The 15,499-nt window shown below is 38.2% G+C and overlaps 1 protein-coding gene across 11 annotated transcripts in view; it reads left to right on the top strand.

The window, feature by feature from the left end:
- The window catches only part of ROBO2 (roundabout guidance receptor 2), a 1,146,283-nt gene that overhangs the window by 589,009 nt on the left and 541,775 nt on the right, over positions 1-15,499 (top strand). For 2 of the 11 annotated variants that reach the window (XM_072967594.1, XM_072967587.1), the window contains exon 1: positions 13,415-14,408. The exons of 5 other annotated variants lie outside the window; for them this stretch is intronic. In XM_072967594.1, the coding sequence (XP_072823695.1) occupies positions 14,348-14,408 (61 nt within the window). In that variant the 5' untranslated portion in view covers positions 13,415-14,347. Of the gene's footprint in view, positions 1-13,412; positions 14,409-15,499 lie in introns of those variants that run through there. 4 more of the 11 variants (XM_072967661.1, XM_015247697.3, XM_015247692.3 and 1 more) reach the window with 3 other exon arrangements.

The following is a 15,499-nucleotide window of genomic DNA, read 5'->3' as shown; positions in this document are numbered from 1 at the left end:
TTCCTTGGACTTTTTAGAAAAGATTGAGGGTCTGTCCTTTGACAATAAATTAATTTAGTGTGCTTTCTTTAAAAAGCAGGAGACTGGGTGGCTAGCTCCTCCCTTTAGAATGTGTGATGGTCATGTGGAAAGGAAGTGGCCATAAACCTCTAACACAAAATATTTAACTATAATGAAAAAAATATTTCTTTCAATTTCCGTCATTAGATATTTTAGGTCAATTAATGTTATTTGCATTCCACTCTTAGTTATTATTTTGGACTTGTCTTTACAAATAACTGCTTAAACCTGCAATCAGCTTATAAGACTCCTCCGAAATTGTTTTCTTTTTCTTTAGGATTCTATTATGATGTTGTGTCTTGAAAACAAAATATAATCAAAACATGTCCCAGGTGACCTCAGTAATTAAATTCGTGGAAGCTTTCCAGTTGGCTTGGTGTAACAAATTCAAATATAAATTTATTGCTAAGGACAAAATCAAAGTAATGGCCTGAAGTGACTTGGAAATTTAGTTAACATGATAACTAACAAAAGTTTCTGAAAGAATAGACACATTGCTCCCAACTGAACATAAAAGGGGATGACATAAGGTTAGACAAAAGATTCCTGATTTAAGTGAATTTCTTTTGTAATGCAAACTACTTCAAAAATCTTTACAGCTCTCTTAGAAAAAAATCTCCTGGGTGGTATCATTTGTGTTGAGGGGTCTTAGAATGGGCTGGTTGGTAGGGTGCTAATGGAAAGTATTGCAGACTTCGTGTTTGGGGATTACCATGTGGGGATCCCTGGAGCACTTACTGAAGATGCCCACATAAATCTCTGCCTCACTCCTTGAGAGGCATTTTCCTTGTTGCTGCTTTCAGCTCAGGTTTTACACAGTTTTTTTTATTTAAATGGCATCTGATAAGGAAACAGCTTCAATGCTATCTATAGGCAGACACAGTTCTACTGCGAACACCTCATCGTTTCCATTTATTTATATTAAAAATTGCCTTCACCAGGACCACCACAACCACCTCACATCAGCAGTCAGAACTAAATGTTCATCATAAGAAGATCTCCAAATGACTTTTACAAAGTATATATGCACACATGCTTGGTTTTAAGTTTCTGTCTCTTGTTTTAACCTTGAGAGCCTAGTGTGCTTTCCTTCAGTCCTATAGGTTTTTAATAATAAAACTTTCTGAAATCCCTATAGAACACTTAACATCCAGAGATAAACTTTGACCTTATCGATATCCATATCTGTATCATTATGAGCTATTTTCTATTGGGGTGATAGTATCCTTTTTTGTTTTAATGGAGGGTTGTGATATTAGAATAAGGCAGGTACATTGTATTTACATAATGTAACAGAGATGAACCAGCTACCAGGAATGGTCATAACTTTCCAGTCCACATTTGGCCCCAAAGAACAACTGCTTCACATAGATACCAGCATGATGGATTAGACCAGATGTGCCAGTGGAGGACTACCAAAATAAACACCACTTCATAGCAGAGCTTTCAAAGTAACTTTATTTCACAGAATCTGAAACTTAAAGCAATGATTTCTTTACCTTTAGCAAAGGGCTCAGGCCCGATCATTGCTGTAAGAGCTGAAACCCATGCTTTCTACATGAGCATAGAATAGAATGTCTGTTCTTAGGGAGACCAGTCTTTAGAAGTCACTTGTCCAACTCTTTCATTTTACAGATGAAGGAACTAAAATCCAGAAAGGCAATGTGTATTTATGAGGCAGACATTCCTGTTCTAGGCTGGCATGTAACAGCACTTAATAAAAATTTGTTGAGTGAATTGAACAAATGAATCATTTATTCCTGAATCTTCTTTACTTCAGACTGGTGCACCTTGTCACTTCTAGGACACCTATCCAGAAACAGGTGCAGGCATTTTGAAAAAGATGATATAGTGTTTTGTCTTTGATGTAAATGTTCCTGTTGTAAAGCAACAGCTTTTTAAGGGAGAGGTTAATGGATTTGTAACTAGAAGAATAGAGTCTTACTGCTACTTATCAAGCATTCAGATAAAAAAGCAAATTACATCAGCAGTGAAAAGTCATGCAGCTCAAACATCAATTCTAATTTAAAAGCATTTCTGGAGACAAGGCAAAATATAATTCTATTTCTCAGTTGAGACAATACTATTTCAAGGAAAATTAATATAAAAGTCTGACAAACAATAATGTTAACAATCCTCTTATACGTCTTTCTGATGACAATAGTGATGACAACATCATACTACAAAAAGAAATCTCAGTCTGTGGGAAACTGGTCAGAAGAATCACTCTGAAGCCCCTAATGCAGTTAGGTCTCTTGTTAGGCGGATGGCCCCAACACTCACTCAGGAGGTGACATCGCCAGGAGGATGGCTTTGTGTATATGAGAGGGGATGATACTGAATCACTCAACTACTGTTCATGCAAAAGCATATACAGCCATTTCTAGATTGGACACCCCAGAGAGCATATATAGCAGCAAAAGTAAATTGGACAATACATGTTAAACCAAATTATGAGTAGGACATTGCTACATGCAGTCACTAAGTTGCTTTAACTCTTTCAGCATCCTGTGATAGGAACTGTCAAAAACAATCTTTGTTCTACTTCTGTCAGCATGGTACTGTTTGAAACTGTAGCAGTCAGTACAGTGCTCTAAGCATGGAGAGCCAGCTTAATGACCATGTAGGGTCAAACTCAGAATCCTAGTGAGGGTATTAGTCAAGTACTACTCTCCAACCCACTTGGCATATTTAATTAAGTGGAGGGAAAAATTACGACTAAGCTGTTCAAAAGTTCCATAGTGTGAACAAATGAGGCCACATCTCAGTTTCCTTACAAGACAAAAGCCAACTGGGTAGAAAGAAATCAGAAAGAATACTTGATCAGAGCTCCAAAGAGAAATTAGAAACCCAAAGAATACTGAACCAGATGGCTTTCTCTAGCTTTTGTTTTAGTGAAACCAAGCTTATTGTGATTACTCCTCTCTCCTTCCTTACCTGCCGGCTTCTCAGTCCTCCCACCTTTGTTTTCCTTTTCTTCTGTTTCATTTCCTTACTCCTTTTCATAACTGAGGCAAATAAACAAGGAACTGCTCCTGAAATCTTAGTTCATTCATTGCCAATGCTTTCCTCAAGTTAAAAATGTTGGAGACATCGTCTCTATAGCCAGAAAGCAATGACTAACATTAAATTTGTTAACACAGTTTAGTGGAAATGAGATGGATGTCAATCAGGTCTCAGCACTTTTATTTATTTGTGTGCTCTTTTGTTAAAGTTACTGAACTTATCAGAGCCTCAATTTTTTGTTGTTCGTAATGGAATAGTCTTTTCTTTGTCTCTGATCTAAGTCCTCCAAAACTTTGCAAAACCACCTGACATCTCTTGTCTACTTTTATTCTAGTTCTGTGCATCTGAGGTTTCTCACCTCCAACTCTTGCTCCATGCTACTATGCATGGGACTGAATACTTGTGGATTATTTTCCTTCTTTCAAAATCTTCTAATATCAAACCTCTCTGTTTTCCTACTCTGGTGTCAATAAGACATTTGAAAATTTCTTTCTTCTTTCTAGCATCTCTCTTTCACACTGAGGTTTTGATGCAATACATAGGACTGAGTGCAGTGCAAAATATCATTGATAAATAGCATGTTTATTTATGAATTTGGTACAGATGTTGGTCTTCATTTCATGTATGTTTCCCTATATAAATACAGCTTATGATGTTCCCATTTTTATTATGGATGCTGCTTTAGATTGAGAGTTAACAGACTGATAAGACAGTGTTCCATCCACTTGATGTAAGAGGTCCAACATCAGTGTGTGTATGTATGTGTGTGTTGCTACCTGTTAATGATTATGGTGATTGGCTGGCTCCTGTCGGGGCTAATGTACTTGTGAAAAAGTTGCCAAGAAGTCATATTTGGGGAGCTTCTAAGTATAGAGAGTATTTTAGTTTTTGGATTTTTAAAAAATTGAATATAGAGGAAAACCAACGTAAGAAATGGACTAATGACATAGAAATTGGGGTTTGGCTAATGCTTTTCTGTATTTTGAAACAAAAAGTCTGTAAAGATGAGAGTTAAGCCTTCTTTCTAAGACTAACTAAATCAGCAGAGGAAATGACTTCGTCTTCTATTTACTGCCATAGGCAGTTGTGTAAATCTGGTTCTGTGATAACCTTTACTACATTTTGCAAGAGGCATTCTGTAATAAACATCAATAAGAACAGTACCAAATATTTTTATTTAGTATTTCCACATACAGTTGATAGTTATTAGTATTCATTCTAACATTTTATAATATAGAGTTATTTTAAAATTTTGATATGATTTTAATTATACAAAAATTTCTAAATATTAATATGTATACAGTTAACTTTTAATCAGAAATCACTGTCAGCTGCAATAATAATTAACAAAAGACAATATCTAAATTCTGAAATTCTGAGTTAAATTAACATAAATTTAAAAAGACTAATTTATGAATAAGGTAAGGTGTTTATTATTAATTTATAATTTGGCCTCCTATCTTTGAGTTATATAATAAGATAATAGATGATCTTAAAGATACCACTTAATTCTGAAATTGTAGAATGGATCTTTAAACTTTAAAAAATTTTTCTTGCTCTTCAATTTTCTTTGTATTTAGATACACATTGTATCTACTGGGGTATATTATATGTATGAGATAAACTTTATTTGAATAGATTTAGAATGCATATTATCATTATTTTCCAAGGTTTCTACTAATTTATCATTCATCTGCTTGGCTTTTAATAAATACAAATTTATTTTCTCATTTTGAATTTATTAAAACTTGAAGTGGCTGTATTAATTTCTTAGGGATGCCATAACAAGTACCACAAATTTGGTGCCCTAAGAAAAACAGAAATTTGTTCTTTCAAGGCTCTAGAGGCTAGAAAATCAAGGTGTTGGCAGGCCATGCTCTGAAGGTTCTAGGGGAGAATCCTTTCTGGCTTCTTTCAGGGTCTGGTGGCTTCAGGCATTCCTTGGTGTACACAGCATAACTCCTATCTTTGCCACCGTCTTCACATAGCTGTCTTCTCGCTTTGATTTCCATGTCTGCATCCAAATTTCCCTCTTCTTTTAAGGACCCTAGCCATTGGATTAGGGTCCAACCTAATCCAGTATGAACTCACCTTAACTTGATTAAATTTGCAGAGACCCTACTTCCAAGCAAGGACACGTTCGGAGGTTCTGGATGGACATGAACTACTCAACCCAGGACCAAAACATGGAATAATAAGTCAGAGTTTCTCTGTAGCCTGCAACAACCTATATGTTGCCATAATGAACTTAATTTTCTTCCAAAAGCAGGGGGAACCCTGCAGGAGGTGGATGTGGGGAATGGTAAATACGGCTGATCAACAAATATTGCCAGCTTCCTCTCATCCATGAAGGGGGAGTGTGGTGGGTGTTGTGTCTTGCTTTGGCAATAAAATACAAGAAATAGTGTAATTTGTTTCCAGCCAGAGAATTTAAAGCCATATTCTGCTTTTCTGTTTGTTCAGAAAGTGAGTGCTCCAGCAACCTAAATTCTGGAGGGAGGATGATGCAGTCTCCGACAGACTCACAAAATAGCAAGAAATAACCCTCATTGCTTGAGACTCAGGAATTGTCAGTATTTGTACAATATGCATTCTTAATAGCAGTGATGTGGAATTGCTTTGGGGGGCAAAAAATTCTTACTCTTTTTATGCATAAAGTACACACATACATACAGTGCATAAGCACATGTACAGTATCTCTGGTATTAAATTCCATGGGGAACTGATTAGGACAAAATCTAAAAATGCACCTTATGAAAAAAAATCTAGTCTGTCCTGGGTGATACCATAGGCTTTGTTGACACTAGATATGAGTCTCAGCTCAAATTATGACACTTTCAAAGTTTCTTCATTAATTTGAACTTTCCGTAACTACTCTGAACGATGGGGCTAAAAATAATACCATTGTCCTATGCTTTGTGGTAATTAAATAAGACAATCAATACAAAAGACTTACTGCAGTGCTTCCCACATAGTCATTGTTTTTAAAAGTTAGTTATTTTTATATTAGTCATGGTTCAATGTCCTGGAAAGAAATATATCACCACATTTCCATTTAAACTTTAGGCAATATTCAAAGCAGCTTATTACATTTGCCAGAATAGCCTAAGTGTGCAAACAAAGAATACTAAAACTTTAATAATTTAACACATTACAAGTTATTTGCTCAAATCAGTGTGAAGCATTTCGGAGAGAGTGAGATCATTTGCTCTCCACACTCATTCTGGGACTCATTTATTCCATCTGGTGGCTTGCTTTTTTCCACAGGGTTTGACCATCCAATGAATGATAGAATAGTTAGAGTGCCTGGGGTGCTGTGGGAAGTCTCTTAGAGGCCAGTCTCAGAAGTGCCTGCATATCACTGGCCACATCTCAGTCACATGATCTAACCTACCTGCAAGGGAGGCTAGGAAATTTAGCCACCCTCTTTGTGGAAGAAGGACAGAAAATGATTCAGGTTAACATACAGCATTGTCTCTGCCACTATATGGAGATTCATCAGTACACTCCAAGCACTCTAAGTGTTGGAAGCCAATTACGATATTCTTTCAAAGCATCATTCATATACCCTTCTGAGTAGGCACTATTTTCATCTTTGTTTTATTGCTGAGGCAATTGTTAACATTACAGCGCAAGTAGTAGAACCAGATTAGAACCCAGGTCTGCTTGTTCCAGAGCTCTGGCTTGTAGCCAGCATGCTTTATAGTTTCCTCAATTAGGCACTCACTCTCCATTCCTTCTCCTCCCAGAGATAATAGTAAGTAGAAATGCTACTTCACAGTTAGATTGGAGAAGGCTATACTTTTCCCAATAACAAGTAAATGGTTTACTTAAGAATATTCTGAAATACTTAGAAGTCTTAAAATGTTTTAATCTCTTTTTTGATAATTTAAACATGATTCAGCAGCAAGACTGGAAAATAGACTCCCACAACTCCTGTAAATGTTCCTCCAGCTTTGTGATATAATATCTATTTAATATGTGTGTTTGGTGGGAAGTGGGGAAGGGAGAAATAAAATAATGAGTAAATAGTAATCTGGACTTATGCCAGCTGTAGAGATAAGATTGGAAAAAAAAAATCTCTCAATGCTCATCATGCTGCATAATTTTCATTGACCCTGTCTACAGCAATCAGTTCCTCAAACACTCATATTTGCCAGATCACCGAAGAAAAAGATGGTAGATAAGTAGTTTCCAGAAAATGAGGCAATAAAGAACAGAGATTTGATGAAACTTTTCTCTCACTGTTAAAAACTATAAATTAGTTTACGTGCTCAATGTGTCTTAGACACAATGTAAACAAATTTAAGTTTTATATTCCTACTATGTATAAAGAGCTAGTCATTGAAAATAAAGAAAGTATATTAAAAATAAATTCAAGCCAGTGTGTTAGGAGGACCATACAATTTGTTTCATTTTGTCAAAAACTGCACTAGCATTTTTCAATCTTAACTCTTTGATTTTTGATTCTTTTGCATTAGTATTAGTATATAATGGAAAAGCTGAAATTACTCAGAGAACAAAAAATCACTTATTCCTACACTGATTTTTGCTAAATAAGAAATTAATCAGTAGAAACTGCTTAGCAGAGACTTTTCATCCAGACTGAAATAGTTTGATATGAAGTAATTTATATGTCATATTATTTCTTCATTTGCAGGTTTGTTTCCAAATTGGAACATGACAATTTCTTCCATATATTTCACTTTATCACTTTACCAAGAGAATGTGTATTTATATCTCTTACTTTTTAAAGCAAAATTATATTACCTAGACTCCCTGCTGGCTTCTAGCAACTGAAAACTTACTATTTTTTGTAAAAGGACTTCAAGTACTCCACAGGCAGTCAGAAGTTATTTTATTAGGCAGAAGTAAGATAATTTGGATATTGGAAGAAAATCAGGATCTGCTCCCAGATTAGTTTTTATATATGACAGAACCATAGGCAGTTCAATTGGATTACATTGGCCCTTGGATTAATTCCATGATATGATTGTAAGGGAGAATAAGCAACTTCTTTCGAATTTGAAAAATCCATTACTAAATAGTCTAAAAGCCAATTCAGTGAGTGGATAGCTGTAAAAATTTGGTACCCGGAGTTCTGATGAATCTTTCCCTAAGTCTTTGACAATCCCTTCTTCTTAAGAACAACAAAAATTCTGTTTTGGATTAAAAAAAAATCCATATCCTATAAGGATTACAATTATGTGTTGCTAAAATTCAATTATACAAAGCCCAGATTGGAGCAGATGGACTTGGAATAGTTTGGCAAAAAATCAAAGGGATTTCCTTGGGTTCATGATGATGTGCTGTAAAAATAGCAAAAAATGTATTATTTAACATCATTGAAATTAGGCTGTGTACTAAAATAAGAACTCGAGAGCTTTAACTAGAGATGATAGAATAACGAGCAGAGAAGACCATGCTCAGATAGGAAACCTAGCCTGTCATGAACAGAGGCCACAAACGTAGAGTTGCACCTCTAAATAATTTGTATCTTTGTAAGATTGACAATTTTGCTTATTTTAAAAACACTTTCCTAATCTAGATGAGAGGTTATCTTCCCCACCAAAGAGCTACTTTTTAATTTACGGCCAACATTGAGGTTTCACAGATTACTTAAATGAAGGGAGGGGGAAAATGGACAACCTCAGAATGAGGAAGCCTGACATTATGGAGATAAAAATCTCCTCAGTGAACGCTGGAGTTTTTTTAAGTTCCCAATTTTAAGGTATACGCCCTAAGAAATTATGCCCTGATATTATTTATTACTTACTCTAATATTTTATTTATTCAAAAGCTATGTTAAATTTGAAAGTATCACTGAACTTTTCAATCAAGATATAAATTTTTTTCCAAATTGGTTTTAATTCTAAAAAAACCCTTCTTGACCACGAGTAATGATATTTGGAAGAAAACACTTTATGTGAAATATTGCTACATTTCAGTCAACATAAATCTCAGATCCCTATAAAACTGGAATATTTTAATAGCTCCATGTAATGTACCAAAATTACTAATCATAGATAGATACACAGATAGGCAGACTTACTACATGCGGAGAAATATTAGTGAATACTTGAAAATGAGCTGATTGAAATCAGAACATATTTCAGAAGAACAATATGCAATTTATCTTGGCTCCCTCAAATCATCTTGAAACAAGTTGGAGCCTAATAAAAAATAACCTAAGAGCCAATGAGTCATCCTTCTCTGATCTGGATTTTTAACGCTTCACTTATTTTAATTGTCCTGTGTCCTTTTGTAGATAATAACCCATACATTTCATCTAAATGTGGTGTTTCTGTATAGTGTGGTAAGACAATCTTATACAGACAAATTCAAACTGAACTGATAACCAATGATGGGCTTTTGGCTGTAAAAAGATTGTTCAGTTTTGGAAACAAGAACTGATTATGTATTTCTGTATGTTTTGGTGTACTAGATGTTAGACTGATCAATTCAAGCAATTCATTAGGGTGTTTCAGTATGTCTATAATGTGGAAGATGTTTTTTAAAACAATCCAGATCAGAGAAGCATAGTCTAACACTTAGGAACATAGATTTTCTAGAGATGTCTGGATTTAAAGGTAAAGTACATTTTTTATTAATTTGGGTTAGATATCTAACCTTCAGTTTTCTCACCTTTACAATGGGAATAATATCGACCACATAAGGCTCTTACAGGATTTAAGTGATATAATGAAGTTTTAAAAACTTGAACAATTCCTGACATATAGCAAGTGTTCACCACATTGTAGTAGATGCTAATTTTTTTTTTATCGTGAATCAGTTGATTTGCCTATGTATATCACCTTGCAACTATAATGATAGTATGTTAGAGTTAAAAAAAAAGGAATTGTTTTTTTTTCAAATTATACCACATCCTTGGGGAATATGATACAGACAAGAAATATTTAATATTTTATATCATATATTGTACAGACTGCCTTCAGGTAAGTATCTTGTGGTTCTCCAGGAATGTCAACTCAGAAGTGCAGTCACAGAGGCCATTTGATCACCTTACCCAAATTAGGGTTGATTATAGTCTCTGACACATAGGTGTCTTTAGGTGTATTAAAATATATATTTATCTGGTAGGAACATTTTGAGCACATAATACCATTCTAAGTTTTACATAAAAGGGGCCTAGATTTCCAGATTTCTCTATTCAGCTGCTTGTTTGGAGAAGGAAAAACAACTAGTATTCGGAAAGATATTGAAGGCACGTGTACCCATTTAATTTTCTGTATCTTAAACCTTCTGATTTGGTGGAGGGGTTCATTGTTCTAAGCCATTTCTAGCTTTGTCTTAATGAAAATCTGAAAGAAATTTTCTTAGCTAAAGCACTGATAAAATTGATTTCCAACTTCTACTAGAATGTTCAGGTTTTTAAAAGATTTTCTTTTTAGAAAAACTTGGAGTGAGAAATCCATTTCTTCCATAGACAATGCTCACTAAAAGTGTGTTAAATTTAATTGAAATACAAACTTTTCTCTAATACAGACTTTATCAAACCTCCCAGAAGGTGGTGTCTTTGTTCCCCTCGGACTCACTGTTGTTCATATTACATTTCTGTCTGTAGACTCTAATAGTCACTGTTAGTGTGAGAGTTCTGGTCATCATCTTGACATCACTTGGTATGAGATTCTTATATGTAAAGCCATCAATTTTCCTTGCTCACATTTTGTATCGAATGAGATACTGACAAAGTACTCTTTCTTAAACATCATTTATGAACATACCCTCAAGACAAACAGAAAACATAGACCCCCAAATTCCTTTGTTATAGACATTATCACATAATGTAGGTAATATATGGCAAAAAGGTGGCACCAGACTGAAATCACTCATCTGCTTTGTCAGTTTCAGTGGGTAAAGCATGAATGCAAAACGATGATGCTTGGCCCAAAATGTCAAATAAATATAACCAAAGAGATGTCTATTAAATAAACCTTTTCTCTGTATGAGGTCATTTGTCATACTCTATACAAGGACACCTTTCTGTGAGATATGAAGCAACATTTTTCTGCCCTAGAGGACAACAGCAATTGCTAGGTCATTCTCCTCCAACCTAACTCCCTGTTTCCCACACACATCCTACACCCACGCTTTCTGCCTCTGATTGCATAGCTCACCTAAGAAAAGGCATCTGTAGATGGTGAATCTAACAAATATGAGGTCGAATCTATCTTTTGCCTATCAATAAATGAATTGCCATGAGAAAGTTCTTCCAGATGAAATGTTCCAATATCTCCCTTTCTGAGATCTATCTTAAAATTAAAGAGCTTTAAGTCTTTATGATTTGTTAATTTCTGCATTATTATTAGGGAAACTTTTCCTTTCAGAATATTTCTTATTGTACCGATGTAAGGAAATCTGACTGAGATAGAGACTCGGAGTGGGAGGTGGTGATGGTGGTACATTATTTAGAAGAATGAAGTAGACTTTGTAATCCCTACTCTAAACCTAGTCAGAATGTTTAAAATGGAAGTTTTAAAGATTTACCAAGTATTCAGCAGTATTAAAGATAGCCAAGAGAGATGTTAATTCAATGAAATTTGGGGTTTACAATGACCACCATAACTTAAGTTAGACTTGGCCCTTTGGGGGAAAAAATCATGTGAAATTTAGTCATTTTTTCCCCCACAGAGTGGTAAAAGAATAATACATTCAGAATTATTACTCTGGGAATTCAAGTGATTTAACTTCAGCACACTGAAAAAAACAGTTTTTTTTAAACAACTAAATAATGTAGATTACAAGTGTGCTGAAATTACTTTTAATGCTTCACAAGAAGAGTGGCATGTTTTATTTTTTTCAAGACTATTTCATTACCACAATTTTCAAGCATGAAGAGGTGCCATAAAAACTCTCCTAATTACTTGAGTGTCACTGACCATTTTTTTGAACCATGCAGTATCACGTCCATAATAGGCAAGGAAGAGCTAAGTTAAGTGGTTTAACACCGAAATGTACCACCAAACAAAGGCTCTTCTTCAAACTGCTTCACAAGGCCACAAACGAAAAGAATCTTTTCTAATATTTTCCAGTAGAGGGAACTAAAGGCTCACCATCAAGCTTTTAGCTCGGCTCGGAACCTGCGTGAGTTCTCATAACCCTCCTTGTAATCATCCGAACAAGCATCAAACAGCTACCAGTGAACCTGTGATCACACGTGGGCCCGGCCACACCGGTCACACCGGCGGCACCCCAGACACTAGCATCCCTGTGATCTAACTTGGCCTTCCTTAATCATCCCCAGTCCTGAATGGCATTCAGTTGGTGGGTTCTGCCTTAATATTGAGGATTTTTGTCATCTTTGGGCTGGGATTCGGCTGTTTTTGAGCTTCTGTTAGCTCAGTTGGGTTTTCAGCTTTCCCCAATCCCTGTATTTTCCGCATTTCCTTTCAGAAGTGCTAGTCTCTGGAGGGTAAAGACTTCGGGTACCGCCCAAGCTCCCTGATCCCCTCTTTCCATCCTAAGCGTTGTCAGCTGAACTCCCTGGCATCCCACAATCCCACGTCAAACTTGTCTTTGAGGGGTCATAAGGCAACTGAGTAACAGAACGAGGGGATGCCACCCCTTCCCCTCCTCCTCCCCTCTCCGGGATTCCTCAGGGGGCCATAGATCTTGGCTAAAACAAGCCAGAAGAGGCTAGAGATTTCTGCACACACACACCCCCGCCCCCATTCTTTTTTCTTGAGCCTTTTAAACGAGCACCCCTACACAACCTTTCCGCTCCAAAAGGTGGTTATATTGTTTCCTTTCCTTTTTTTTCCCTCCCGCTCAGCTTCTCATTTTGCTAAAAGGTGAAGAGTGAATGTTTGTGCGATTTTAACGGGTAATGAGGCTGCGCCCTGGGTCCTGGAGGATGATCTTTTTCCAGAAAGCGCGTGCATCTCCGGCAGACGGAGGGATGAATAATTAGGAAGGGCTTCCATGAAATCACTCACTGAGAAAATTACCTGCCCATTAAATGGGACGCGGCGAGGAGCAGGAGGCTAGAGCCCACCTATCCCCTCCAGAGGCGGGAAGGAGGGAGAACCGGGAGGCGCAGTGAAGGGGAAGGAGTTGACCGGCGGCCTCGGCCCCGAATTTGTTAATTTCCGTCCCGCTAGGACTCTCCCCTTTCCAGCTCCCCTCCACCCCCACCGCCCAGCGGGCTAGCGCCCCCTGCGCGGGCGGGTGGTAGAGTGTGGTGGTGGAGGATCTGTGCACCCCTTCATCGCCCCCCCCCCCCCGCAACGGCAGACTCCAACTGCTTTCATTTCTCCCCTCCCCTCCCGCCTCCTCGCCTTCCCTCCTCTAAGTCCTTCCACCCGCGGCTGCTGCAGGAGGAGACGGACGCTCTGCTGCGGGGCCGCGGGAGCAGCGGTAGCGGCGGCGGCCGGACCAGGGGGACTGGCGGCAAGACCCGGGCGGGCGGCCGGACCGCGCCTGGCGGCTGGACGGCGCGCTCCCTTTCTCTCCCGCTGCCGGGCTCCTGGGCTCACCGCCCGGCTCCGCTCTCGCCCGCAGCTGCCCGGGTTCACAGGCTCTGGGAGGCGGCACCGCGGGGGGTGGCCGCAGCCTCAGCCCTGCCCCTCCCTCCTTCCCTCCCTCCCTGCAGCCCCACCACGTAGGAGTTGGGATTCTCCACCCGATTCGTCCCGATTTCCCTTTTGCCTCTCTTTTGGAAACGAGAGAGGTGGAGGGAGGCAACGAGGTTGCAAAGGAGAGGCCCGCCAAGTCGGCCCGCCTGCAAAGTGTTCCTTTGACACATCCTTATTATGGAAGTTAAGTGAAAAAACTCTGGACGTGGAGCTGCTACCGAGACGGAGACCAAGGGAAAGAAAACCAGTAGGCAGGCCAATGTTTTTTCGGCAGCGCGCTGGCAAGTTTGTGGAACACTTTCTAGGAATTAGGTCTTTTTCTTCCTTTCTTGACTTATGAAGAAAGAACTTGGCTTTGGATTGCCATGGAGCCTGAGGAGAGAGGGTTAGACACACTTGAATAATCCCTCCGGCTGGGCTGAATTCGTGGGAATTTAGGAATCCAGAGTGGAAATACAGCAGCCTTTGGAGTGCCCTCTGTTAATTCGGATGGATCTAAATGTGCCCCATTCAAGACCTCTCCACTAACCTCTTCTGATCTTGCCATTTGCTCTTCTTGACTTTAATTAGCAGCTAGGAAAGTCTAAACTTTGGACCTACCTCTTTTTTTTTTGATACTTATTTTTGTACTTTTACTCTCTGGGATTGGTTTCTTAAACAATCTGGATCCTTTTTAATATGTCAAAATGAGTCGGCTGATGTTTACACAACTACTGCTCTGTGGATTTTTATATATTCGGGTTGATGGTAAGTTAAAATGCTTTTATCCTGTTTTCCCTCCAAAAAACATTTCTTTCTGCTTTGGATGTGGGCTATAAATAAAATGATATTATGTCTGTTGGTCCCTTTTTGCCAGGCATGGGGGCTTTTGGGGGGCAGAGGTTTTAAGTCTTTTGTTTCTGAACTACTGTAAGTGGGACGTGTTAGGAGTCACCTATTGTTTAATTTACATAATTAGTTGAGGAGCTGGATAACAAATAATGGGCTCTCAGTTTTGTTAGAAAAATAAATTTGAAAGTAAACCTCTTGAACGAGTCTAGAACTCTTGGGCTTGCTCTCCATTTGGGGTTTGTTCTTGTGTCTGAACTTTCCTTGGCTTAGGAATTCAAGGGAAGTAATAGACACCTCAGTGAAGGTACAATGGGTTGGGAATTTGAGACTGGGTATCTCAGAGATCAATGTGTATCACCTGCGTGCTGATGAGTGCTCTCCTAGAGTGAAATCAGAATGAAGAATTTAGATCATAGGGAAAAAACTGTCAAAAGTAAGACTGGGCGAGGCTCCAGAAAGGGAAGCAGAAGCTGTAGGCTGGCTGCAGGCACCGAACACTCAGCTCAGTCCCCAGTGGCAAACACAATGGGGATCTGAAACAGGTGCTGTAGGTGTCTCCCTCTAGGTTAAGTCAGTTTGTCAAGCAGACAGCATTCTGCCTCTGATTCTCCTGTCTTTTGTTTGGATTTTGTTTCCTGGGATATTTCACAGGATGTCAGTTTCTTGTGGGAGGATTGCAAAATCCTTTTTTGTAGCTCTTTTGAAGGATGAGTGGAAGTAATCATTAACGTGTTTTTTTGTTTGTTTGTTCCAAAGAAGACAGTCAAAAGAACATTTAGTACGAACCTTCTAGAGACTTTAATGTTTACATCAATGGAAAGAGCTGGTCTTAAAGGGAAGACTAGAGCATGGTATTTTTGCCTGTTATATGTGGCTTGCGGTACTTAGATTTTTAATTACTGTACTTGTAAAGAATCTGAGGTGTATTGGTCTGAATACTTGAGCCATTGTAGTAGCTTGTTGCTACATAAACTTTCCTCCAGCATTTGCATTGTGGACACAGTCAT

The sequence above is a fragment of the Vicugna pacos genome, chromosome 1 (genome assembly GCF_048564905.1).
Source record: "Vicugna pacos chromosome 1, VicPac4, whole genome shotgun sequence".
Taxonomy (NCBI): Eukaryota; Metazoa; Chordata; class Mammalia; order Artiodactyla; family Camelidae; genus Vicugna; species Vicugna pacos.
Note: the sequence above shows the minus strand (reverse complement) of the source record. Positions and strands in the feature narration are given on the sequence as shown.